The following is a 26460-nucleotide window of genomic DNA, read 5'->3' on the forward strand; positions in this document are numbered from 1 at the left end:
ATCTTCCCTGAAGATTTGTTAATTGGTTTAACTCGGATTGTTTTTTTTTTTTTATTATCATCTGCCCGTGTTGGTCTTCATTTCCTTCCGTTAACTGAAGCCCCCTCGGGACATCTCAAGTGGCCCCTAATTCTAATGGAGCTCCCACCACCAGCATCATGGCCGTGCCATTGACTTCTCTTCTTTGTTCTTGTCCCCTCGTTTTTATGAGATTCCTTCTTGAGGGTAATGGGAGATTTATATAGATTAAGTGTTATGCTTTTATGATTCGGAACTTTTGGCTGTTTTTATTATTTAAAAATGTTTGGTATTTCTATTGAAATGAAAATTGAGGAGCCATTTAGTTAAGTTCCTTTCAACATTTACATTTATTTGCTTAGCAAACGTTTTTATCCAAAGAAACTTCCAAAACATAATCAAGTAAACATCAGTCTGGGGGTCTGTTTGGGACCAAGTGTGACAGGACAAGGTGACAAAATTGATCAGCACAAGTGAAGAGCTCCAAACAATAATACAAGCGAGTTGCAATTCCTAGATTACGAGAACCTATAAAAGCCAACATCATCAGACAGAAACTGACAGGACGAGAGAATCTTCAGACGCTTCTTAGCCCTTCACTACCCAGGCTGGTGTATTTTGTTCACCAATCTGTTAATTTCACCCAATGGTCCATTGACTTGAACCTACCGGCAGCATCCGCCATCTCTCCTCAGCTGGATTCACTACACGTCTGGTGTCGCAGTGGTTTCCCTCCAGTGTGCCCACAGCGGGTTTTCTGATTGGATGCAACTAAGTTCCATATGGTGCGTTTGGTACACCATGCGGGTACTTATGTATGCACGCTAACGACTAACATTCAACAACTGAAGCGAATTTTGACACGCATGGATGAAAGTGTGACTGGTGACGAATGAGCACTGGAGAAGTGGATCAGGTTTATTTTCAGATAGTCCTGTCATACTATTTAGTAATATTGTATTAAATTACATTAAAAACATGTACAATTTAAAATTATTACAATATTTTATATTACAACCTGACAGCGTGCATATAAATAGCCATTTTAACACATGCGAGTACTCATGAGATGAGAAATGGTGCCAGTAGTTAAGGGTTAAACACATTGCTGGACTCCATATTTTGAATGGAGGTTGGCAGCTTGTTCCACCAGTTAGGAGCTGCATGCGAAAAGAGTCTGGAATGAGATCTGACGCCACATAGAAGGCTGTCATTATCAGTATCTGAGTGGACGAGAAGGAGCCCAGGACCTCACAAGTGTCACCATTTGCACAGCAGCTGACCACTGACTACTCTACAGACAATAGACAACATTAAGAGAAATGATGTGTGCCCATCTTGGCTGGTTGGACACAAGACGTGCCACTGCATTTTGAATCCCAGCTTGAGTGAAATCGATGTAAGGGCCAAGACGTAGGAAGTAGAAAGGTTTAATATGGAAGTTGAAAGTACACCTTGTGAGAAGAAGCTGCAGACTCATCACTGCCTACCTCAGGACAGGGTTCAGAAGCCATTAAGAAGGCTTGTTACATTCAAGATGGAGGTGGGATTACATCAGGGATCAGCTCTGTTATTTGCAATGGTGATGGACAGGCTGACAGACAAGATTGGACAGGAGTTCCTGTGGACTGTGATGTTTGCTAATGACATTGTGATCTGTAGAGATTGTAGGGAGCAGGTTGAGGAGACCCTGTATAGGTGGAGATATGAGGAGGAGAGGAATAATGGTCAGTAGGACCACCAAGACAGAATACATGTGTGTAAATGAGAGGGAGGTCAGTGGAATGGTGAGGATGAGGAGAGTAGAGTTGGTGAAGGTGGAGGAGTTTAAATACTTGGGATCAACAGTACAGAGTAATGGGGATTGTGGAAGAGATGTGAAGAAGAGAGTGCAGGCAGGGTGGAGAAGAGTGTCAGGAGTGATTTGTGACAGACAGGCATCAGTAAGAGTGAAAGGGAAGGTCTACAGGATGGTAGTGACACCAGCTATGTTATATGGGTTGGAGACGGTGGCACAGGAGACAGAGCTGGAGGTGGCAGAGTTAAAGATGTTAAGATTTACATTGGGTGTGACGAGGATGGACAGGATTAGAAATGAGGACATTAGAGGGTCAGCTCAGGTGGGAGACAAAGTCAGAGAGGTGAGATTGTGTTGGTCTGGACATGTGCAGAGGAGAGATGCTGGGTATATTGAGAGAAGGCTGCTAAGGATAGAGCTGCCAGGTAAGAGGAGGAGAGGAAGGCCTAAAAGAAGGTTTATGGATGTGGAGAGAGAGGACATGCAGGTGATGGGTGTGACAGAACAAGATGACGAGGACAGAAAGATATGGAAGAAGATGATCCGCTCTGGCAACCCCTAATGGGACCAGCTGAAAGAAGAAGAAGAACAACAACAACAACATTTATTTATATAGCACATTTTCATACAAAAAGTAGCTCAAAGTGCTTTACATAATGAAGAAAAGAAGAATAAAAGTCAAATAAGAAATTCAAATAAGACAACCTTAGTTAACATAAAAAGGAGTAAGGTCCGATGGCCAGGGTGGACAGAAAAAACAAAAAAAAACTCCAGAAGGCTGGAGAAAAAAATAAAATCTGTAGGGGTTCCAGGCCACGAGACCGCCCAGTCCCCTTTGGGCATTCTACCTAACATAAATGAAATAGTCCTCTTTGTAGTTAGGGTTCTCACGGAGTCACTTTATGCTGATGGTTATACAGACTTCTGGCTTTTAATCCATCCATCATTGTTGGAACATCATGGTGCTTTGGGTAGATGGTGGTGGCACAAGCCACCACCAATAGGACACCGGAAAAGGAAACAGAAGAGAGAGTAGGGGTTAGTACAAATTTTGAATGAATAGTTATTATAATGAATTGGATATACAGAGTGTCAGGATTAAATTACAGTGAAGTTATGAGAAGGCCATGTTAAAGTAATGTGTTTTCAGCAGTTTTTTAAAGTGCTCCACTGTATTAGCCTGGCGAATTCCTACTGGCAGGCTATTCCAGATTTTAGGTGCATAACAGCAGAAGGCCGCCTCACCACTTCTTTTAAGTTTTGATTAGAAGATTAGAAGAAGTTAGATTATATAGCACCCTGATGTGTGGAGTACAAGCCAAGAGAGCATAGGCTTAAGTTATAGAAAGCACAAGTGAGGCCTCATCTGGAGATCTGTGTGCAGTTTTGGTCTCCTTATTACAACAAAAAAAAAAGACATAGCAGCACTTGAAAAAGTAAAGAGAATATGAGGGGAGCTATGAGGGGAGATGGAAGGAGTTGAACTCTTTTAGGGCTAATTATTTTTTTTCCCTTTTGTCCCAGGGCTGAATATTTTTCCGTTTTCTAAAATGCACTCACAGCAATGGTATCTTATATATAATTCACCAGTCTACTCACTCACTCACTCACATCTGTCCGAAGCCGAATGCGCAGTCGCCTTCTGCGCAGCTGCCCGAAAAACCTTACGAGACCGACATCGCGGCAGGCGGCGGATTTACGGCCGCGAAAATTCAAAGAGAAAGGCGACTTCGATTAAAGCTCTAGAGGCCTGAAAGGCGATTTCGACTACAGCTCGAGGCCTAATTACGCATTCATTCAATGCACTGTAGCAGTGCTACTTTATAAGAACTGCATCTCCCAGCAGTCCTTGCAGGGGCTGCTGGGGTCAAAGGTGGTCAAAGGAGGTTTAAAAGAGGGCAGAGGGCAAAAAGGAAAAAAAAAAGTTTGTTTTGTTTGGTGCGTTGTGTGTTGCGTTCATCTGTGGTGCTGCCTGCTGTTATTGGAACTCTAATTAATCATTGTGTCCTGGACTGTATTTGTTTGTTGGGGTCTGGATCATCTGTCTACCTGTGTGCTGAGGACTGTGTTGGATTCATTGGTTTTCCGGAAGAGTGGAGTGCTCCTGAACCATCCATCTGATTTCATCCTTTCAGTATCAACCAGTAGGACTGTGTTTTTCCTTCACCCTTTCAACCTACAGATCGCTGGGCTTAATTTCGTCACTTCCCATTTTTCATCTGGATTGGTTTTCATGGACTTTTGCTGTGTGGTGTTTGTGTGTGTATATATGTTAAATGTAACATTGCCGAAGGGGTCAGGGGTGGTATTACTGTTTTCATTTAGTTAATTGTGTTCATTATACTCTTAATTGTTTGCCTTTCCCGGTGTGCTTTATTGGTCTCTGTTGTGAGTGTGTGTGGGTCGATCCAAGGCTGGGGATGTTCCTGGGATCTCTTATATTAAAATAAATAAATCACCGTCAGCCTGGAAGGTGTAAATCTTAGCGGCCCCTGACAGCTACAACACCTATATTAGGTTTGTGGTGCTTATACTTACTACTATTGCACTCGTGCCCATTTCATCTTACGTTGTCGAAACGGGCTCTTTGTCTAGTCACGCATAAATCAATATAAAATACTTATTGATGACAAAAGACATTCTGTTTTATGTTCCACAAGTCTCTACAGTGTGTAAATTCACATACTTATTACCTACCTGCTTGTCTCATCACTCATAAGCTGAAAGGCACTTTTTGGAAACGAAATGCACTTAAAGTAGTCATTTGATGAAGTTCAGTAGCCGGCTTGCCTCCTACAGATCTGTTTCTGTGTAATTCTGTGTAGCCCAGGGTGAATGTCGCCATATGTGCGTCAGCTACACGAGTGTGTTTAGCGCTATGATCATCTGAGCACTGATCAGCTGATGCAGGTACCCGTCTTTCGTCTTCAATTCCCAGATCACTTGCATCAATGTCAGAGTTTGATAACTGCCTGTGTATTCCTCCTAGGCGAATGTTGCTTTAGGGCTCATTTATACTTCACGCTCAGAATGCGTATGCGCATGCATCATGGCTGCCGCACATTCCCAGTGTTCATTTGTCGCGTTCTCTGAGCGAGTTGCAGTACCAGCAAAAATTTCGAGGGCTCAGTGTGCTAAAAATCGGAATGTGACGTCTGAGTCTCTTGTCTACTATTCACATGTGACAGAAAGCCGCTATGTGGATTCTACGGAGATGTGCGCGCTTCGATGTTTGATGAATGGTTCGATGTGGTGAACCAAACTGCTGACATACACAAGCATTCGTGGCGCTTTAACGACACGATCATAACGACATGGTACATTTTAAAAGTCTCACCTACCATCTTCTGTGCCGTCTTTTTTTTCTGGGGTTTCCTCCTAAACTGACAGCAGCGGCAAACAGCAATAGATCACCACACAGAACACATTACATTTATGAAATTCCAGCTCTCTGCACGTTTAGAATCCTTAGATTTATACTTGATATCACTTTCATGATGAAATGCATTGAAGTATGAATGTTACATTTTACAGATAAATCATTAATTTGTTTAAATAATGAATGCTGTTAATAATTACACACATGGGAGTGGCACGGTGGCGGAGCGGGTAGCACTGCTGTCCCGCAGAGAGTCATGTCGCTGGTATTTCCTGCCTGGAGTTTACATGTTTTCCTGCTGGGTTTCCACCGTGTGCTCCAGTTTCCTTCCAAAGACATGCAGATTTGGTGACGCTAACATGATGTCAGTGTGTATGTGAGTGCTTGTGTTCACCTTGCGATGAGCTGATGCCCCTTGCAGGGATTGTTTCTGCCTCGTGCCCAATGCTTGCTGGAATGGACACATCCCTGAATTGATGGATTTAAGCATTAAACGTCCTTTTCAGAGATATTGTGGTAAGGTGTCATCGAAATTTAATGGCTGTTCCAGGCAATTCACAACACAGAGAAGCCGAACCTGCTCTCACCGTGATGATATCTCGCACTGCCACCTGGTGGATTCTTCCAAGATTTACATAAAGTACGCACAAGTATAAACAGTAAAAGGCTTGCGTAGCAGGAGCGTCCACTGGAGCAGGCGTCATGTCGCATGAAGTATAAACCTGGCCTTAGGTATGTCTATCCAGTGGGGGGCGCTAGCTCCCTAGTTGGAATAAGTTCTTTTGTAATTGCAGCATGTTACATAACCGAAACTATATAGATATGATATTAAAAGGCGATAGCCCTCCCTTAGTGATATGGCAGTAAGAAATCACATAGGAGAAATAACTTAGCTTTCTTTAATGATGGTTTAAATCAAATCAAACAAATCACCAGGACCAGATAATATGGACCCTCGAGTTCTTAAGGAGGCTAGCGAGTACAGATATAAACCCTTGACGTATATTTTTAGGAAGTCACTGCGCACTGGAGAGATTCTGAAGGACTGGAAAATGGCAAATATCATCCCATTATATAACTAGGGTGACAGGGCAGATCCAAGCAACTACAGGCCAGCAAGCTTAACATGCATTACAGGAAAATTAATCAAAGGAATTATTAAGGATAAGATTGAGCAACACCTGGCAAGGACAGGACAGTCAGCATGGGCTCAGAAGAGGAAGGTCGTGTTTAACTAACAGGCTGGAATTCTATGAGGAGGCAACAAAAGGATACGACCAGAGAGGAGCAGATGAGATTATTTATCTGGACTTTCAGAAAGTATTTGATAAGGTGCCACATGAGAGGTTGGGCATCAAACTAAAAGAAGTGGCAGTTCAGGGTGATGTTTTTAGATGGTGCAGAATTGGCTCAGACACAGGAAGCAGAGGGTGATGGTGTGAGGAACTTCATCAGAATTGGGTGATGTTAAGAGTGGTGACCAGCAGGGGGCAGTGCAGGGGCCGCTGCTATTTTTAATATCTATAAATGATTTAGATAGGAATATCAGGAACAACCTGGTTAAGTTTGCAGATGATACCAAGATAGGTGGATTAGTAGATAATTTGGAATCCGTTATATCATTACAGAAAGACTTGGACAGCAGACAGGCTTGGGCAGATTTGTGGAAGAAGAAATTTAATGTCAGTAAATATAAGAATTAAATATAGGAAGTAAAAATGTGAGGTTTGAATACACAATGGGAGGTCTAAAAATTGAGAGTCTACCTCATGAGAAGGATTTAGGAGTCATAGTGGACTCTAAGCTATCGAACTTCCAGACAGTGTACAGAAGCCATTAAGAAGGCCAACATAATGTCAGGTTATATAGCGCCTTGATGTGTGAAGTACAAGTCACAGGAGGTTCTGCTCAAGTCTTTATAACACACTGGTGAGGCCTCATCTGGAGTCCTGTGTGCAGTTTTTGTCTCCAGGCTACAAGAAGGACATAGCAGCACTAGAGAAGGTCCAGAGAAGAGCGACTAGGTTGATTCAGGGCTACAGGGGATGAGTTAGGAGGAAAGATTAAAACAGCTGAGCCTTTACAGTTTAAGCAAAAGAAGAGGTGTCCTGACTGAAGTGTTTAAAACGATGAAGGGAATTAGTCCAGTGGATCAAGACTGTTATTTTAAAATGAGTTCATCAAGAACACGGGGACACAGTTGGAAACTTGTTGAGTGTAAATTTTGCACAAACTTTAGGAAGTTTTTCTTCACACAAAGAACAATAGACACTTGGAATAAGCGACCAAGTAGTGTGGTAGACAGTAAGACGTTGGGGACTTTCAAAACTCGACTTGAAGACATAAGTGGATAGGAGTGGCGAGCTTTGTTGGGCTGAATGGCCTGTTCTCGTCTAGAGTGTTCTAATGTTCTAATAAAAGACCGAAGTGGGAGTCTGATGTGTAGAGCCTGCCATTTTTCGTTGCTGCACTGGAAGGATTTTCCAGATCGAATGACGATATCTCCCATCTGTCCGTCGGCTTCAAAGGTGTGCCGGGCGATGTTCCAAAGCTTTATACCCTTTCTCCATGTGCAGGCCCCCACTTAGGGAAATCCTGCCATTCCAAACAAGGAAAAGAAGATCCAATGTCATGCTGGCTCAAACACACAGAAATAGTTCATGTTGCCCATTTCTCAGTGGTCCTTAACTTGTCTTGTCTTAAGATGCTTGCCTAGCAATTCTAAATGCCGGGCCCCTGTACTAAATGTAAGAAGAAAAGAAAAGCAGATTTAAAATATTTGCACAGAGCACAGTGACATATTAAACTTATATTCTGATTACAGTATGTCAGCTACACAATCAGCTGGGGACCAATCAGCTGATGCAGGTACTTGATTTTCATTTTTGATCTCCAGATCACTTGCATCAAAATCAGAGTTCAATTCAATCAGGGTCTGATTCATCAATAATATACAAAACAAAATAAATAAATAATACACACAGAGTATTTTGCTTTGCACATTCACTTCGCTCTCTCGCCCGATGTTGTTGCCATTCTAGACATTGTTTACGCTACTCACGCTACTCACACACACGCAGGGATTCGACATCAAGTCAACGAGTCTAACAGTCCTCCTAGCAAAGAGGGTCTGCCTTTAATGTAATGGTGAGTTTCATCGACATTTACAGCTTTTGTCACCCTTTGCCCCTGGATGTCAACTTTACATCTGCCCTAAAGGAGTTAAGGAAACAGAGATTACGACGTGACATAATTGAAGTGTTTATAATTATTACAGTGGAATAAGACTGTGCAAATGGAGACCTGGCAACGTGAAAGGGTTGGGGCACCAGTCTGGTGAGCGCGCATAACTGAAAGTCAGTCAGTCAGTCATTATCCAACCCACTATATCCTAACTACAGAGTCACGGGGGTCTGCTGGAGTCAATCCCAGCCAACACAGGGTACAAGGCAGGAACAAATCCGGGGCAGGGCACCAGCCCACCGCAGATAACTGAAAGTGATTGATAGATAGATAGATAGATAGATAGAGTGAAAGGCACTATATGATAGATAGATAGACTGAAAGGCACTATATGATAGATAGATAGATAAATAGATAGATAGATAGATACTTTATTAATCCCAAGGGGAAATTCACATACTCCAGCAGCAGCATACTGATAATAACAATATTAAATTAAAGAGTGATAACAATGCAGGTATACAGACAGACAATAACTTTGATTAATGTTAATGTTTACCACCCCAGGTGGAATTGAAGAGTCGCATAGTGTGATGGAGTAACGATCTCCTCAGTCTGTCAGTGGAGCAGGACGGTGACAGCAGTCTGTCGCTGAAGCTGCTCCTCTGTCTGGAGATGATCCTGTTTAGTGGATGCAGTGGATTCTCCATGATTGACAGGAGTCTGCTCAGCGCCCGTCACTCTGCCACGGATGTCAGACTGTCCAGCTCGGTGCCTACAATAGAGCCTGCCTTCCTCACCAGTTTGTCCAGGTGTGAGGCATCCCTCTTCTTTATGCTGCCTCCCCAGCACACCACCGCGTAGAAGAGGGCACTCACCACAACCGTCTGATAGAACATCTGCAGCATCTTATTGCAGATGTTGAAGGATGCGAAGCCTTCTAAGGAAGTATAGACGGCTCAGTCCTCTCTTGCACAGAGCATCAGTATTGGCAGTCCAGTCCAGTTTATCATCCAGCTGCACTCCCAGGTATTTATAGGTCTGCACCCTCTGCACACAGTCACCTCTGATGATCATGGGGTCCATGAGGGGTCTGGGCCTCCTAAAATCCACCACCAGCTCCTTGGTTTTTCTGGTGTTCAGGTGTAGGTGGTTTGAGTCGCACCATTTAACAAAGTCCTTGATTAGGTTCCTATACTCCTCCTTCTGCCCATTCCTGATGCAGCCCATGATAGCAGTGTCATCAGTGAACTTTTGCACGTGGCAGGACTCCGAGTTGTATTGGAAGTCCGATGTATATAGGCTGAACAGGACCGGAGAAAGTACAGTCCCCTGCGGCGCTCCTGTGCTGCTGACCACAATGTCAGACCTGCAGTTCCCGAGATGCACATACTGAGGTCTGTCTGTAAGATAGTCCACGATCCATGCCACCAGGTATGAATCTACTCCCATCTCTGTCAGCTTGTCCCTAAGGAGCAGAGGTTGGATGGTGTTGAAGGCAGTAGAGAAGTCCAGAAATATAATTCTTACTGCACCACTGCCTCTGTCCAAGTGGGAGAGGGATCGGTGTAGCATGTAGATGATGGCATCCTCTTTCTCCCACCTTCTCCTGGTATGCGAACTGCAGAGGGTCGAGGTTGTATTGTTAAGTGTGCACATAAAGCAAAAGCATGGAACAAATTGTGGACATGTCTTTCCAGACATGAGGTCAAAGCAGAACTAACTCAAAGATGGCTGATCTACTGATCACATTGCTTCCTGGCAGAAAAGGGGCAGAAAACAGAAGTGATGTTAGACGTGGAATGGCTGTCAGTCTTCCTTTTCGCAAAGGTTAGACGAGAGAAGGCATTAGCAAACAGCACCACCCCTGGTTCGGAGGGTAACTACCATCACCAGAAGCCTTGGGCTGCCTAATAAGCACACAAGCATGACAACTGTTACTTTGAAAAGAGTTCAACAAGAACATGAGATTGCAGTTGGGCACTTGTTACAGGCCAATTTCACAGAAGCATTACAAAGTTTTTCTTCACAGAGTGACCAGGTAGTGTGGTAGACAGGAGGACTTTATGGACCATCAGAACACAACTTGATGTTATTTTGGAAAAATTAGGTGGATGGAATTGGCAAGCTTTGTTGGGCTGCATGGCCTTTTCTCTTCAACAATTTTCTAATGTAATGAACCATCTGCAGAGTCTTGGTTACCCCTGCCGGTATTCCTACCAGTCGACCAAATCATGGACCAGGAGGTGGGCCGCATACTCCATCAGATACATCCCCACCTTGCAGATATTGAAGAGAACAAATCTGCATGAATGAGAAAGTGAAAGTTTAGCTGGTCATCAATTCGCCACCTCAGGGTCGTGTACTAACTTGATGGGTGTTAGCCATAGTGAGCCAAGCTGAAAAGAGATGTCCTGTCAAACAGATGGGCAATAAATGGAAGAACAAGGAGCTCCATCTTGGCCAGGCTGGGATAGAGATGGTGCTCCTTCACCCAGTGGGAGCTCTCGGTGAAACCTGCTGAGATTCTAGTATTCATCCTGTGTGATCTTCTGGGAGGAAAGATAATCGGCGTAGTGCTGATAAGATTTTGGAGTCATTGCTGTTATTCATGACCATTTAGTACCAGGACACTTCAGTAAAGGTCTATGCGTATATGTTACATAATGAACTCTATCAAAACATGTAAAGAAATTAAATAGAATGCAGCAATTTTATTATGAGCAGTAACTCTGTATCTTCACCCGCTACATGTAGAAGTCCCAATTAGAAATTTGAACAATGGCACCAAGCACATGTGCTGTGTGACAGGCGGCCCGGCCAAGATGCCCCTTTAACGGAAAGACCGGGTGGGGGAGACTGTGTTCAGGGCATTATCTTCCCCCTTGGCTTGCTGTGGAATCCACCCAGTAGGGGCCCATGGCCACCACCAGAGGGTGCTAGGACGTTGTCAGAGCCCTGGGTTGCAGCGCTTCTGCCACACACACACGGAAATCTGGCAACGAGCACCTGGAGCAATTCCAGGTACCCCATAAAAGGAGTCAGCAGCCACTACTCCCAGAGTCGGGTGGAAGAAGACGAAACTTGCTGGAGGAGGACGAGTGGCGGCGAGAAAAGGGCAAAGAGAGAAGATCACGTGTGCTGTGTGTACTGGAGAACTGTGCTGTGCACGTGGAAAAATAAAGGTGTGTTGCACCCGCAACTTGTGTTGTTGCCTGTCTGTGTCAGGTAGGGTTGCCTACTGCCCCCTTTTATTAGTCTTGTGTCTGGCTGGGGCCCACTGCTTAGATCAACTGGTAAATTGCGGGATTTGCCTTTCAGCCCAGCTCTCTTTTCACCACAGCTGACTGGTACTGTGGATGCCACTCTGATGCTCATGTCGATCTCCTGGTCCCTTCTTCATTCACTTGTGAACGAGACCCCGAGATACTTGAACTCCTCGTCAACTCCTTTAGTCCATACTGCTTAAAAAATTTGGGAGTCTGTATGAGAAGGGTTAAAAAAATAATAATAATAATTCAGCGTAATTCAATGTAAAATACCAATGAAAAGATTATTAAAGTATCATGTAGGCTAGCTGTAAACCAAACAGCGGTCAAATTCAGAATGCCATCCATCCATCCGTTTTCCAACCCGCTGAATCCGAACACAGGGTCACAGGGGTCTGCTGGAGCCAATCCCAGCCAACACAGGGCACAAGGCAGGAACCAATCCCGGGCAGGGTGCCAACCCACCGCATCAAATTCAGAATGTTTCATTCTAAATATACTTAACATAAAAATAATTATAAATAATTTACAATGCTATGAACATTTATGACCAAAATTAAAATTCATATTAAAATTAGTTATCTGAGGCTAGCCATAATCAAAAATAAATTAAAGCATTTTTCATTTCATTTTCCGGTCATTGTAAAGGACAACATTTTGGTCACTTTTTATATACATGAATAATCATTTTAAACCTAAAAGTACACTAAATGTGTAAAACGATTATGACAAAAAATATCAATTTTACTTATGTACAATTAAATAACAGTAAAAATGAAAGGGTAATAAAAATATCTTCTTTGGTAGTGTAAAAGGAAAGTGTGACCCCATATACTTAGTGACAAAAGAAAAAGCAAACAGACAAAGCACACAAGAACTGTCTCAAGATGGCCGACCTGCTGGTCATAAGGCTACCGGGCAAAACTGGGCGGGTCCAGGAGGGCAGACAGAGGAAGTGACATCAGAGGTGGAACGGCTGTCAATCTTCCATTCTGCAGAAGGAGGAAGAGAGAAGGCTTTAGGAAACAGCGCCAACCCCTCTTAAGCTGTTATGGAAAATAAAAGGTCATGTATGAGTACAAGTTGATATAAACCTCTATGGGAATAGGAACGTTTATGAGAATCAAGTAAGCTAAGCAGTTAATCAATAAAGGCATTTGTCATATTTCTTTTTAGACAAACATAAGAGAAAAACTACCAATATTTAATAGATCAAAGGGCCAGAGAACGGGAGGAAGATGAATAGAGATCAGCCTGAGGCCAGGGGAAGTATGTGCCGTTTAGGAAATAAGGGTAGCAGGGGAATAATGCGGAATGACAAGATACAAGAAATATTGGTGACCACAGGAAGGGCCTGAGGAAGGGCAGCTGGAACGGGGAGTCAGGGTAAGCAGCCAATGAGCTGCTTCAAATGAGGCCCAAGTGATCAGAAATGGTGATTTATACCGTAACTGTTGGCTTGTTCGGGGATCAATTTGATTGGCTTGAGTCCATCCTATTGTTTATTGCAATTAAAGTTAATTACTCTGTTTGCCTATCCTCCGACTCCTAGAGCCTTCTTTCAAGGTGAGAATCTCTGGTGCACCTTGCTCTTTGACACTGTCCCCCGAGCACACGTGTGTGACAGGAGATCCAAGCATTAGAACAATCTGGACGAGAACGGGCCACTCAGCCCAACAAAACTTGCCATTCGTAACCCTCATTTCTTCTAAAGTAACATCAAGTCGAGTGTTGAAAGTTCATAAAGTTCATCCAGTAGGTGGCACATCGTAACAAAAAAAGGGGAGCTGCTGAAAAGGCAATCGCCAGGATGACGTAAATCGGTAGCAAAAAAACGTGAGTCACGTTAGCCTTGTACAGTACATCCAGAAAGTATTCACAGCGCTTCATCACTTTTTCCACATTTTGTTATGTTACAGCCTTATTCCAAAATGGATTAAATTCATTTTTTTCCTCAGAATTCTGCACACAACACCCCATAATGACAACGTGAAAAAAGTTTACTTGAGGTTTTTGCAAATTTATTAAAAATAAAACAATTGAGAAAGTACATGTCCATAAGTATTCACAGCCTTTGCTCAATACTTTGTCAATGCCCCTTTGGCAGCAATTCCAGCCTCAAATCTTGTTGAATATGATGCCACAAGCTTGGCACACCTATCCTTGGCCAGTTTCGCCCATTCCTCTTTGCAGCACCTCTCAAGCTCCATCAGGTTGGATGGGAAGCGTCGGTGCACAGCCATTTTAAGATCTCTCCAGAGATGTTCAATCGGATTCAAGTCTGGGCTGTGGCTGGGCCACTCAAGGACATTCACAGAGTTGTCCTGAAGCCACTTCTTTGATATCTTGGCTGTGTGCTTAGTGTCGTTGTCCTGCTGAAAGATGAACCGTCGCCGCAGTCTGAGGTCAAGAGCGCTCTGGAGCAGGTTTTCATCCAGGATGTCTCTGTACATTGCTGCAGTCATCTTTCCCTTTACCCTGACTAGTCTCCCAGTCCCTGCCGCTGAAAAACATCCCCACAGTATGATGCTGCCACCACCATGCTTCACTGTAGGGATGGTATTGGCCTGGTGATGAGCGGTGCCTGGTTTCCTCCAAACGTGACACCTGGCATTCACACCAAAGAGTTCAATCTTGGTCTCATCAGACCAGAGAATTTTCTTTCTCATTGTTCTGAGAGTCCTTCAGGTGCCTTTTGGCAAACTCCAGGCAGGCTGCCATGTGCCTTTTACTAAGGAGTGGCTTCCATCTGGCCACTCTACCATACAGGCCTGATTGGTGGATTGCTGCAGAGATGGTTGTCCTTCTGGAAGGTTCTCCTCTCTCCACAGAGGACCTCTGGAGCTCTGACAGAGTGACCATCGGGTTCTTGGTCACCTCCCTGACTAAGGCCCTTCTCCCCCGATCGCTCAGTTTAGATGGCCGGCCAGCTCTAGGTAGAGTCCTGGTGGTTTCGAACTTCTTCCACTTACGGATGATGGAGGCCACTGTGCTCACTGGGACCTTCAAAGCAGCAGAAATTTTTCTGTAACCTTCCCCAGATTTGTGCCTCGAGACAATCCTGTCTCGGAACTGTGGGACCTTCTATAGACAGGTGTGTGCCTTTCCAAATCATGTCCAGTCAACTGAATTTACCACAGGTGGACTCCAATGAAGCTGCAGAAACATCTCAAGAATGATCAGGGGAAACAGGATGCACCTGAACTCAATTTTCAGCTTCATGGCAAAGGCTGTGAATACTTATGTACATGTACTTTCTCAATTGTTTTATTTTTAATAAATTTGCAAAAACCTCAAGTAAACTTTAACGTTGTCATTATGGGGTGTTGTGTGCAGAATTCTGAGGAAAAAAATGAATTTAATCCATTTTGGAATAAGGCTGTAAAACAACAAAATGTGGAAAAAGTGATGAAGCGCTGTGAATACTTTCTGGATGCACTGTATTTGCCTTTTCAGCATGGCACTCATGGTAGTGATTTAGACAAGCATACGATATATTCATTTCCCCTACTGTCTCCTCTCTCCTCTCCTCAAAGATAATGTTCCATTTGGAAAAGCAGAGTAAGTATTAAAGGTGAAATAAATATAGCGGTTACATTTTTCAAAAGGGCGGCACGGTGGCGCAGTGGTAGGAGTCCTGGGTTTGCATGTTCTCCCCGTGTCTGCGTGGGTTTCCTCCCACAGTCCAAAGACATGCAGGTTAGGTGAATTGGCGATTCTAAATTGTCCCGTAGGTGTGTGTGCCCTGCGGTGGACTGGCGCCCTGCCCGGGGTTTGTTCCTGCCTTGCACCCTGGGATTGGCTCCAGCAGACCCCCCTGACCCTGTGTTAGGATATAGCAGGTTGGACAATGACTGACTGATTGACATTTTTTAAAATTGCTGGTGATCTTGTGAGAAGTGGTCTGTGGCACTGTAGAGCATTTTTAACTCTTTTAGGGGTAATTTTTTTTTTGTTTCTTTTCTCCCAGGGCTGAATATTTTTCCAAAAGCTAACTTTTTTTAAAAAAAAGAACACAAAGCAATGGTTTAACATATCAAATCAACAAAAAAATATTTATGTTTGAGAAATGTTACTGCCTTGCATGTTGTATGAGCCTGCATACTCTATGATTTCACATACATGTTACACAGCACAGTCTGATCTCGCTCAAAGCTGCCAATTACATGCCTTGCCACGTTGCGCTGCTTACAATACGTGTTGCACTGGTGCCTCTTCTTCAGTTGTCTGTTGCTGCACACAACACAGTCAGGTTTGTACTTTTTGTCCTCATATGTTGCAGGAAAGTGGCGCTCAGTCATCCTGTCTGGCACTTGCTCTTTGTGATGGCCTTCCTCACTTTGCCAAAGGCACTGCAACATACTCTGCCAGCAAGCTGTCAACCACCTTCTTGCGGAAATCTGCTGCAGTCATAGTGCTGTCACTGTTTGCTTGCTTGAACATTATATAGCCATTTGTACTGTAAGTGCAACTTCACGCATGCGATGGTACACAGTGTGGTACCACTTGGTGGACTTATGGCCATAAGCGTATGACCCCAGCAACTGATGCAGTCGATTAACTCCAGCCATTTTACAGTTATACTCCTCAAGAGCAACTGGCATGTCCAGCTTCCTACCTTCTGGGTTTCTCTTTTGATGAATAACTTTCTCACATATGTTGTTAGTGTGTACTGTAGAGAGACAAGTCACCTGTTTGGCATCATGCCATGCCACTGCCACCAAGTTTTCCACCCGCATGAAAACCGCATTGTCACCTCTTTTCATCTTCAGCCTGTGAAGGCCTGTATCTCCTGTTCACCCTCACTGTGCCACAAGCTCCAATTCCTCTACTCTGTAGCTCCATGAACAATTCTGGGCATTTATAAAAATTGTCCAAATGTACACAACATGACCCAAATGTTCATAGCCCTGAAGCAGCTCCAGCACAACCTGACTTGTCAAGGGACAGTTCTCTCTTTGAAAGAAATACATTCCTGTTGTAGGACATTTTTATCCGGGCCAATACCCCCAGGCCATCAGGTGGAGCTCTCCCTGCAGCATGGAGGTGCCCCGAATACCAGCAGGGAGTCATGGACAGTGGAGTTTTCCTTTAGAGCCCTGCTGGGTACCTTGGGGGCCAACAGAGGATGCTGCAGGGAGGCCCAGAGACTCTTACATGCCCTATAACCCGGAAGTATGTCTTAGTCACAGCGACAGGAGGAATGACGTACTTCCGGGATGAAGAAGAAGAGTTTTTATCTGACCCGGAAGTGATAGGTGGTCACATGGACAGAGAAAGCGAAACACTTCCGGGTCAAGGACTATAAAAAGACTATGGGAGATCACAGACGTTGAGCTGAGCTGGGTGGAAGGGTGGCAACGCGTCTGGGAGAGTGGAGGATTTATTGAGTATTGTTAGTAGTATTATTGTATGAGTATTGTGGAGAGGAGGGTGCTTTGTGCATGTATTTGTCCTAATAAAGTCAATTATTGGACTTTTACCTGGTGTCTGGCATCTGATCTGAGGGTTCAAGGGAGCAAGAGCGCCCCCTATCAGTCACACTGTATATGTGATTACTTTCAGGCAGAAACCAGTGTTTGCTTCTGCCAGTACAAAATCCTTTATGCCATACTTTGTGGGCTTGTCTGGCATATATTGGCAGAAAAAATGGCGTCTCTTTTATTTCATCATAGATTCATGCACAGACAAATCACGGCCTGGCTGATAAAATTGTTTATCTGTTGGTTCCACAATGTCAAGCAGGGGCTGAACTTTATACATGGGGGTTATAGCCTGGCTCACCCCTTGGGATTTGCTTCTGGTTATCATAGAAGTGAATAAAACTTTGCAGCAGGACATATCTATCATCACGCAGCATAACCTGTCCAAAGTCACCAGGGGACAAAGCACATTTGGACCAATGCTCCCTGAAGTTATCTCGCCAGTCCAGTCCCATCTCTAGTTGTAACTCCACAAAGCCCTTCATCTTGTCTTTTGTTGTGGGTTTCCACTTTGAAAAACGAGAATGCGGTGCAAGCGCAGCCCGCGATTCAAAAAATTGCTCTGCCTACCTCTTTGTCTCGTCTGACAGTAGCTGAAAAGCAGCATCAGGAGAGAGCAGCCTGAAGTAGTCCAGCAGCCGGTGATCTGTCGTGTCCAACAGCAAGCCATGCCGTCTAGTGAAGTCCGGTAGCCAGTTCGGCTCCCACGGATCAATGTCTGGGTATTCCTCCCACACGAACCTTGCTGTAGGTGCGTCGGCTGCGCAAATGCACTCAGCTGGCAGCGGATCAGCTGGGGCGGCATCAGCTGGTGTCCGATCAGCTGATGCCGACTCCTCAATCTCCTGCTCGATCTGCCGATCACTGTCAACAAAATCAGAATCTGAAAAATCAGTCTGACTCAGCGATAATGCGCAAAACATCATCTGCTGAGTTTTGTTTTCTGTACTCACTTCGCTCCCTCATGAGATGTCGATGCCATCTTGCCTTTGTTTACATTTCGTAACTCACGCACACGCAAGGATTATTTGCCGAGTCAATGAGTCTAACATTCCTTCAAGCAGAGACGGAATGCCTGTGACGTAACGGTGAGTTTTGTCGCCATTAACAGTTGATTGTCGCCCTCTACCCCTGGATGTCGACTTTTGTCGACATGCGCCCTCAACCCCTCCTGTCGACAAAAGTCAACATCCGCCCTAATAAGCGTAGAGGTGTGCACCTGATGGCGCTGCTCCGGGGTTGGTTGTTCTGCTTGGCTATTCACACACTCACATGCAAAGGCGAGCGGATCAGTCAGCCAACCTGAGTCCACCTCGGAGTGGGCGGAGTGTCACAGCTTTGCCCAATCAAGCCAAGGGAGGAGGAGCTTGCAGGCCTGAGAAAGAGCAAAAAGGCAGACAGTATGAAAAACTTGAGAAAATTATAAGAAAGTGAGAGCGAGAGGCGGGATTGGGAGAGCCCATGCAACAGTGGAATGGAGGCAGGTGGTCTGGCGCAAGCCTCAGGGGCTGAAGGAGTGGTGCTCCTATTGAGCGATACTGTGGAGTAGGAGCAGCTCCGTTATGTGGTGTCTCACACAGACACCTAAGGACTGGCGGTGGGTGATGTGTAGAGTGCACCCCTTGGATATCAGAGGACTGTGCCAGGTATTTAGGGTTGACTGCACCTGTCGGAAGGACGCCTCCTCTGGCTGCAGGATCCCATCCAATGTTGTGTTTTAGATGTAAGCTTTTAAGAAACAGCCTCCTGACTGTGATTTTAACCTTGATTTTATGGATGTTATGTTGCTTATTTAATGGACTTTTTAACATTCACGATTTGCATTGTGTTTAGGGATTAGGGTTGAACTTCCACAGCACCCTGTTTGCACCATGTTCCTTTTCGGATTTTCATAAAAGCACTTGACACTTTTTGCAGCAGCCCATTGGTTCTGAGTGAAAGAGGCTCCTGGATGTGACAAGGGAGTGTGGAGATGACCCAGATGATCACAGATCTGTTGTGGAACAACAACACTGAAGAAGATCACAGCTGTTACCAAGACTTTGCTGCTGGTTGTGAAATGGTCAATATAACATTTCAAGCTTCATTAGAACATTAGAACACTGGACTAGAACAGGCCATTCAGCCCAACAAAGCTTGCCAGTCCTCTCCACTTATTTCTTCCAAAAAAACATTGAGTTGAGTTTGAAAGTCCCTAAAGTCTTAATGTCTATCACACTGCTTGGTCGTTTATTCCAAGTTTCTATCGTTCTTTGTGTAAAGAAAAACTTCCTAATGTTTGTGTGAAATTTACACTTAACAAGTTTCCAACTGTGTCCCCGTGTTCTTGACAGAAAATAACAGTCTCGATCCAATGGACTAATTCCCTTCACTTCAGTCAGGTCTCCTCTTCATCTCCTTAAGGCTCAGCTCTTTTAATCTTTCCTCATAACTCATCCCCTAAAGCCTTGAATCAGTCTAGTCGCTCTTCTCTGGACCTTCTCTTGTGCTGCTATGTCCTTTTTGTAGCCTGGAGACCCAAACTGCACACAAGTTTCCAGTTGAGGCCTCACCAGTGTGATATAAAGCTTGAGCAGAACCTCCTGTGACTTGTACTCCACACATCATAACCTGATATTCTGTTAGCCTTCTTAATGGCTTCTGAACACTAGCTGGAAGTTGATAGCTTAGAGTCCAGTACGACTCAAAAATCCTTCGCATAAGGTGTACTCTCGATTTTCAGGCCTCCAGTTGTGTATTCAAACCTAACATTTTTCCTTCCTCTGTGTAATTCTTTACAATTACTGACATTAAATTTCATCGTCCACAAATCTGCCCAAGCCTGTCTGCTGTCCAAGTCCTTCTGTAATGATATAATGGATTCCAAATTATCTGCTAATCCACCAATCTTGGTATCATCTGCAACCTCAACCAGTTTGTTCCTTAAATTCCTATCTAAATCATTTATAGATATTAAAAATATCAGCGGCCCCAGCACTGCCCCCTGCTGGTCACCACTCTTAACATCACCCAATTCTCATGAGATTCCTCACACCATCACCCTCTGCTTCCTGTGTCTGAGCCAATTCTGCACCCACCACACCCTGAACTGCCACTTCTTTTAGTTTGATGCCCACCTCTCATGTGGCACCTCATCAAATGCTTTCCGAAAGTCAAGATAAATAATCTCACCTACTCCACTCTGATCGTATCCTTTTGTTGCCTCCTCATAGAATTCCAGCCTGTTAGTAAAACATGACCTCCCTCTTTTGACCCCATGCTGTCTGTCCTGTCCTTGCCAGGTGTTACTCAATCTTATCCTTAATAATTCCTTCCATTAGTTTTCCTGTGATGCATGTTAAGCTTACTGGCCTATAGTTGTTTGGATCTGCCCAGTCACCCTTTTTATATAATGGGATGATATTTGCCATTTTCCAGTCCTTCAGAATCTCCCCCATGCACAGTGACTTACTAAACAAAATATGTCAAGGGTTTATATCTGTACTCGCTAGCCTCCTTAAGAACTCAAGGCTAAATATTATCTGGTCCTGGTGATTGGTTTGATTTCAGCTTGTTTAATCTCAGCAGCTCTTCTCTCTCTACAATCCCTCAGTACCTCCTTAGTAGTCCCTGTTACTGCTCTGAGGTTATCCACTTGCTCACTTTTGAAGACATCAGAAAAATGCAAGTTTAGAGCGTCCACAATTTCATTGTCTGTATCTTTTAATTCCCCTTTACTATTCCTGTTGCACTTCACCTCCTCCTTGACTTTTCTTTTACTGCTAAAATACTGAAAGAATCTCTGAGGGTCGTCTTTCTCCTTATCTGCTATATTCCACTGCAACTGTCTTTTTGCCACCCTGATATCCTTCTTAATGGTTGCCATCATGTTCTCATACGCTCTATGATTCACTTTGCAGTCATTAGTTTTATATGCCTTATAAAGCAGTTTTTTCCTTTGCAACTTCTTTTTTAAATCTTTATTAAATCACTGTGGAGTTTTACGTTTCCTATGAATTCCAGATTTAGGTCTGTATCTGTCCTGCATTACTTGTAACACATGTTTAAACTTGTTCCTCTGCTCCTCGACTGTCTCCACACTTAAAAGCTTATCCCAGTCTATCCTACTTAGACTTTGTCACATCTGTTCAAAATTAGCTCTACTAAACTTAAACTTAACAATTTTAGTCTTTGCATATGCACTCTTCCAAATTTCTGAGAATTGTATTATATTATGGTCACGTGACCCTAGTGGTCCAATCACCTCTACACCATCAATTCTATCTTGATTATTAGAAAATACTAAATCCAGACAGGCTTCACCCCGTGTTGGTGCTTTAACATGCTGTGTTAGAAAAGAGTCGCTGATTACTTCTACAAACTCTTGTGCTACTCCATCTGCAAGGTTATTAAGTCCCCAATGACTCTAATATCTCAATGTAAACTTGCCTTTTTGACGTTGTATAGAAATTATTGTCTTAATTGGGTGGTCTATAACACCCTCCTAAAATAAGACCTCTTTCCCTAATGCTCTCCAGGTGAAGCCACACGTGCTCACTAAGATGGGCTCATTGGCCAACTGAAGAGGACTTACATTTAAATTCTGTTTGGCATAAACAGCAATCCTACCTCCTTTTCTGCTGTCTTCTGTTCAGGTCTACCACTGGTTGCCTCCATACATGAGACCACAAAGATGTACAGATTAGCTTTCTGGGTGACTCTAAGTAGGCCCCTGTGATAGACTGGTACCTTCTATCAGGGTGTTTTCCTACCTCATACCCAATGCTGCCAGGATAGACACTGGGCCCCCTGCGACCCTGACTTGCATTTAGTGGGCTGACAATAAGAAGAGAGGAAAAGGGTTCAACACAAAGTGAATAATTGGTTTATTCAAAAAAAGAAAGCCCTAGCAATGTACCAGAAGACTAAAATATTCTACTATTCAATTTAGCTAAGCTCGAAATGACACAAATCCTCAAATTTATAACCAGCATTAGAATGAAGGGAAGGGAAAGGAAAGAAGCTAAAACAGGTTGGGATAGCTACATGGTAATGCAATCAAAAATACTCTGTAAATCTGAAAAAATGAAGAGGGAAAGAAACCCCTGTAATTACAGAAATGAAAAAAGAAACACCACACTTCAGTGCATAAGCTTAAATCTAAGTAGAGAACATAAATAAGAAGGCAAATCCAAAACCCCTAAATGTCTCCAAGGAGAAAAAGACAATGAAAGAGAACTCAGTAGTAGAGTCAGAGGCTGAAGGCATACAGAAATGACTGCTCGAGCAATGGCACAGATTTTTATTAGGCCAACCCTGTCCTGTAACTTCATGTAAGCTCCAAATGGCCAAGGGCTGCTTAACTTAAGATGGGCAGAAGCCAGGTCAGGTCAGGTTGGGGAGGACTCACTGGTGCAGCACCACACAATCAAACAGCTCGGGATCCTAGTTGGCAACACCCCAGGCAGACATGGAGGTGTTACGTGGGCGTCCCCTTGGCCTGCTCCAGCCACTCGGGTCCTCAATAATAAGGATCATTCTTGGGTAATCATGCCACATGGCCGTAGTGCCATAACTGACACTCCCTCACAATGCAGGTCATGTGCCTCATTCGGGATTCCATGAGCAACACAAAGTCAATCCAGTGGGACCCAAGGACTCTCTGGAAAGACACACATGAAGAAGTCCAGTCTTTGTCTCAGGTCACTGGATGTCTCGCAACCATGTAGTGAGTGCCACATGTATTATGGTCCCTTTGTCAGTTGGAGTCTCCTTTGGGTGTACATCAGGAAAAGGGGTGTGCGGAGGGTCCACCAAAAATTGGGAAGACTCAGCGTGGACAGGATGGTTGGACTGAAGGCAGTTAAGGAAGGGAGAGAGTGGGAAAGACCTCGGGTGGTGGAGCATGGAGAAGCAGCGAGTTAGCGCCAAGAATCCACCTGCGTGCCACCTGCTGGAAAGAAGGTTTTATTTTACTCGGGGATACAAGGGAGATGCGTCTCTGAAGATGAACTTTTTTTTGGTTTCACCAGAGTGATCGACCTTTGAGACTGGTAGGACAGAACATTTTGGTTATTAGCATCGGCAGACGGCGTACTCCGTGGGGCTTCCACCATTTTACCATGTTCATTTGGGATGATTGGAGGGGAACCGGGTTATCTCGGGCGAGAGCGTCTCGCACCCTAATCTGGGAAAGTTTGTATTCGATCCTTGTTTTTGTACTTTTTGTTTGAGAATTATGCAAATATGTTAATATGTAAATATCCCTTCTTTTTTTCCTTTCATTGCTTTAATGATTGTTATCTTATGCTGGAGGGAAAAAAAAGAAGAAACAGTTCAAAGAGAGACCCCTTTCCAGATAGGTTGAGCGTGCAGTGGGTGTCAAAAAAAAGGGAATAAATACAATCAAATACACAGAACAGAACACAAGTAATCCTTAATACAATACAAGAGTACAAGAGAAATATTACAAGTACAGAGCAGAATTTAACAGTAGATGATATCCCTGAAGTCCTGGAGACCTCGGCCATCAAGCTGCCTACCCCGATTGGCCATTCCACAGCTGAGTCAGCGCTGGGCCAGCCAATCTGATGACAGGACCCCTCTACCCAATGATTCCTATGATCCTCCATCAGAGATGACTTTACCTTAGGCAGGTAGACAACTTGGCAGGTGGGCAGTGGCACCAAGTGCTACCTTTGAGTACCGGGAAGAGAAAGAGAATAGGTGAGGATTAGTAACCAATTATAATAATCATATTACTTCTGTTTTGTGAGATGCAGTCTGCACAGTTCATCAGCAGCTCTAGTCAGGGTGTTCTAAACTGAAGTCATGAGTCTTCACTACAAACAAAACAAAGACTAAACAAGAGCAAAGGGATTGGTATAAAAAAATCCTAAAAGAGAATGAAAACATCAGAGAAGATACCTCAAAGCTGGAATCCTAGTACTCGACAAAACTATATGCAGACACAGGCAAAAAATATACTCCACACTGAACCACCAAGGAGAGGACTCAAAGTGTGGAGAAACAGCAGCGTCAATCAATGTGCTACTGAGTTGTTTATTTGTGGAGTTATCCAAGGTAAACGATGAGCCAGGCTGAGAGCCGTCACATGTCTTATTCCAGGTACAAGCTACTTACTGTGAAATGCCAGGTGACAATCGGTGGCCTCACCAGAGTCTTTGTGTCCATGTCTTACAGAATACACCGTCATCAATGAAAACTGTCCTGGGGCCGAGTGGAACATCATGTGCCGAGGGTGCTGTGAGTACGATCAGATCCGCTGCAAGTGTCCGAACCAGGGGGACGTCATTGGCTATGCTGTGCCGTGCTGTAGGAATGAGGCGAATGAGTGTGACCCTTGCATTATTCACCCAGGTAAGATTTGACCGAGGGTCTTATTCGGCGCTTCTCTCTTCATCTTTCATGGTTTCTTTGAAGGTGGTTTTCACACTGCCAAGTTAATGAAATATAATGTTCTGAAGTTCCAATGGGTCTCTAATTCTGCATAACTCATCTTACTCATGGAGACAGCATCGTATTTCAGCCAGGGTTCCTCCGCTTGTGTCATGTCCTTCATGAGTTATTTATGTTCACGTTACTTTGGTTAATTATTTGCATAACCTGTCCATCACCATTGCAAATTAGAAAGGGCTCATAGCCGATCCCTGATGTAATCCCACCTCTGTCACTCCCACCGCAGACCTCACCAATGTCACACTTCCCTCGTACATATCCTGTACCACTCTTACATACTTCTCTGCCACTCCCGACTTCCTCATACAATACCACAAATACCACACTCCTTGTTTTGTCTCTAAACCTTTGAAATGTGCCTTATGTTCTGTGGGTGGGTCCCCAAGAGGTAAGACCACCCACTCATCACTGCCAGGGCCTGTCCTCAGCCTTTTAAAAGGTAAGGGATTCCCTCAGTTCCTGGTGGTCCATTGAAATGCGCTAAGGAGTCGATGAGTTTACTTGCGGTTATTAGGCTTTTGTGATATCCCTGGATATTTTGACCTTCGTCTCTATAAAACTGTCCTTGTTGCCTTATAATTTATGGACAACTTCTTTTGCCTTTGTGCTCCACAGACTCTCACCTCTCTGACTTTGTCTCCCAATCGTCCCACCTGAGTTGACCCTCCAATGTCCTCATTTCTAATCCTGTCCATCCTCATCACACCCAATGCAAATCTTAGCATCTTTAACTCTGCCACCTCCAGCTCTGTCTCCTGTGCCACCATCTCCCGCCCATATAACATAGCTGGTCTCACTACCGTCCTGGAGACCTTCCCTTTCACTCTTGCTGATACCCGTCTGTCACCAATTACTCCTGACACTCTTCTCCACTCTGCCTGCACTCTCTTCTTCACTTCTCTTCCACAATCCCCATTACTCTGTACTGTTGATCCCAAGTATTTAAACTCATCCACCTTCACCAACTCTACTCCCTGCATCCTCACCATTCCTCTGACCTTCCTCTCATTCACACACATGTGTTCTGTTATGGTGGTTGTTTTAGTTTGGGAAAATGGTTCAAAGGTTTTAACAGAAAATAAGCAGGCAGGAATCAGAGAGGAAAGGTCCAATACTTCAATTGTGTTTACTTGTTCAGATATAATATCAATTACATACAATATAATAGCAATATACATGCAGATATAGGAATTGTACTATTGACTCACAGTAATATATATATATGAATTATACTATTGACTTACAGTAATACAGATATATGAATTATACTATTGACTTACAGTAAATACAGATATATGAATTATACTATTGACTTACAGTAATATCAATATATGAATTATACTATTGACTTACAGTAATATCAAAAGACCCAGAGCCATCATCCTAGACCAGTAGACTGAGGGAGCCCGCGTGTCAGTCTCGTCAGAGGATCAACTCGTGAGCCTGGTCCAATACCGGGCGGTGTGCACGTTCCCCACGGTTGAGCTTCCAAAGAAACTGAGGGCGGAACCTTCCCTTATATACTAATTGAGTGTCCTTGCCCAAAATGGCTTACGTGTAAGCAGTGTATACAGAAGTGATCAGTTTCTGCACACATCTTCCCACGGGACAACTTATGTGTTATCTCTACAAAGCCTAAAACAACCCTTCTTAGAGACATCAAAACAACTTACAGAAAAACATCTTGCATTAATTAACCTTTCCCTAAAACATTCTGAAACCCTTTATGAGAAACAAGTTTTTGCACATTCTTTCGCTATCATCCCAAACGTTCCAATCTTTGTAGCTGGTTTTGCACTGAAGCGACCAACCCCCTCTTACTCCTTTATTTTATCCCTTCTCCTGTTACAGAGAAAACCTTTTTATTACAGT

General features: G+C 43.9%; 1 protein-coding gene across 2 annotated transcripts in view; it reads left to right on the top strand.

Moving 5' to 3' along the window:
* The window catches only part of pamr1b (peptidase domain containing associated with muscle regeneration 1b), a 214776-nt gene that overhangs the window by 62007 nt on the left and 126309 nt on the right, over positions 1-26460 (top strand). For both annotated transcript variants that reach the window (XM_051923608.1, XM_051923607.1), the window contains exon 2: positions 24313-24489. In XM_051923608.1, coding sequence (XP_051779568.1) covers positions 24313-24489 — 177 coding nt within the window. The remainder of the gene's footprint in view (positions 1-24312; positions 24490-26460) is intronic.

This window comes from Erpetoichthys calabaricus, chromosome 2 (genome assembly GCF_900747795.2).
Source record: "Erpetoichthys calabaricus chromosome 2, fErpCal1.3, whole genome shotgun sequence".
In the NCBI taxonomy this organism is placed as follows: domain Eukaryota; kingdom Metazoa; phylum Chordata; class Cladistia; order Polypteriformes; family Polypteridae; genus Erpetoichthys; species Erpetoichthys calabaricus.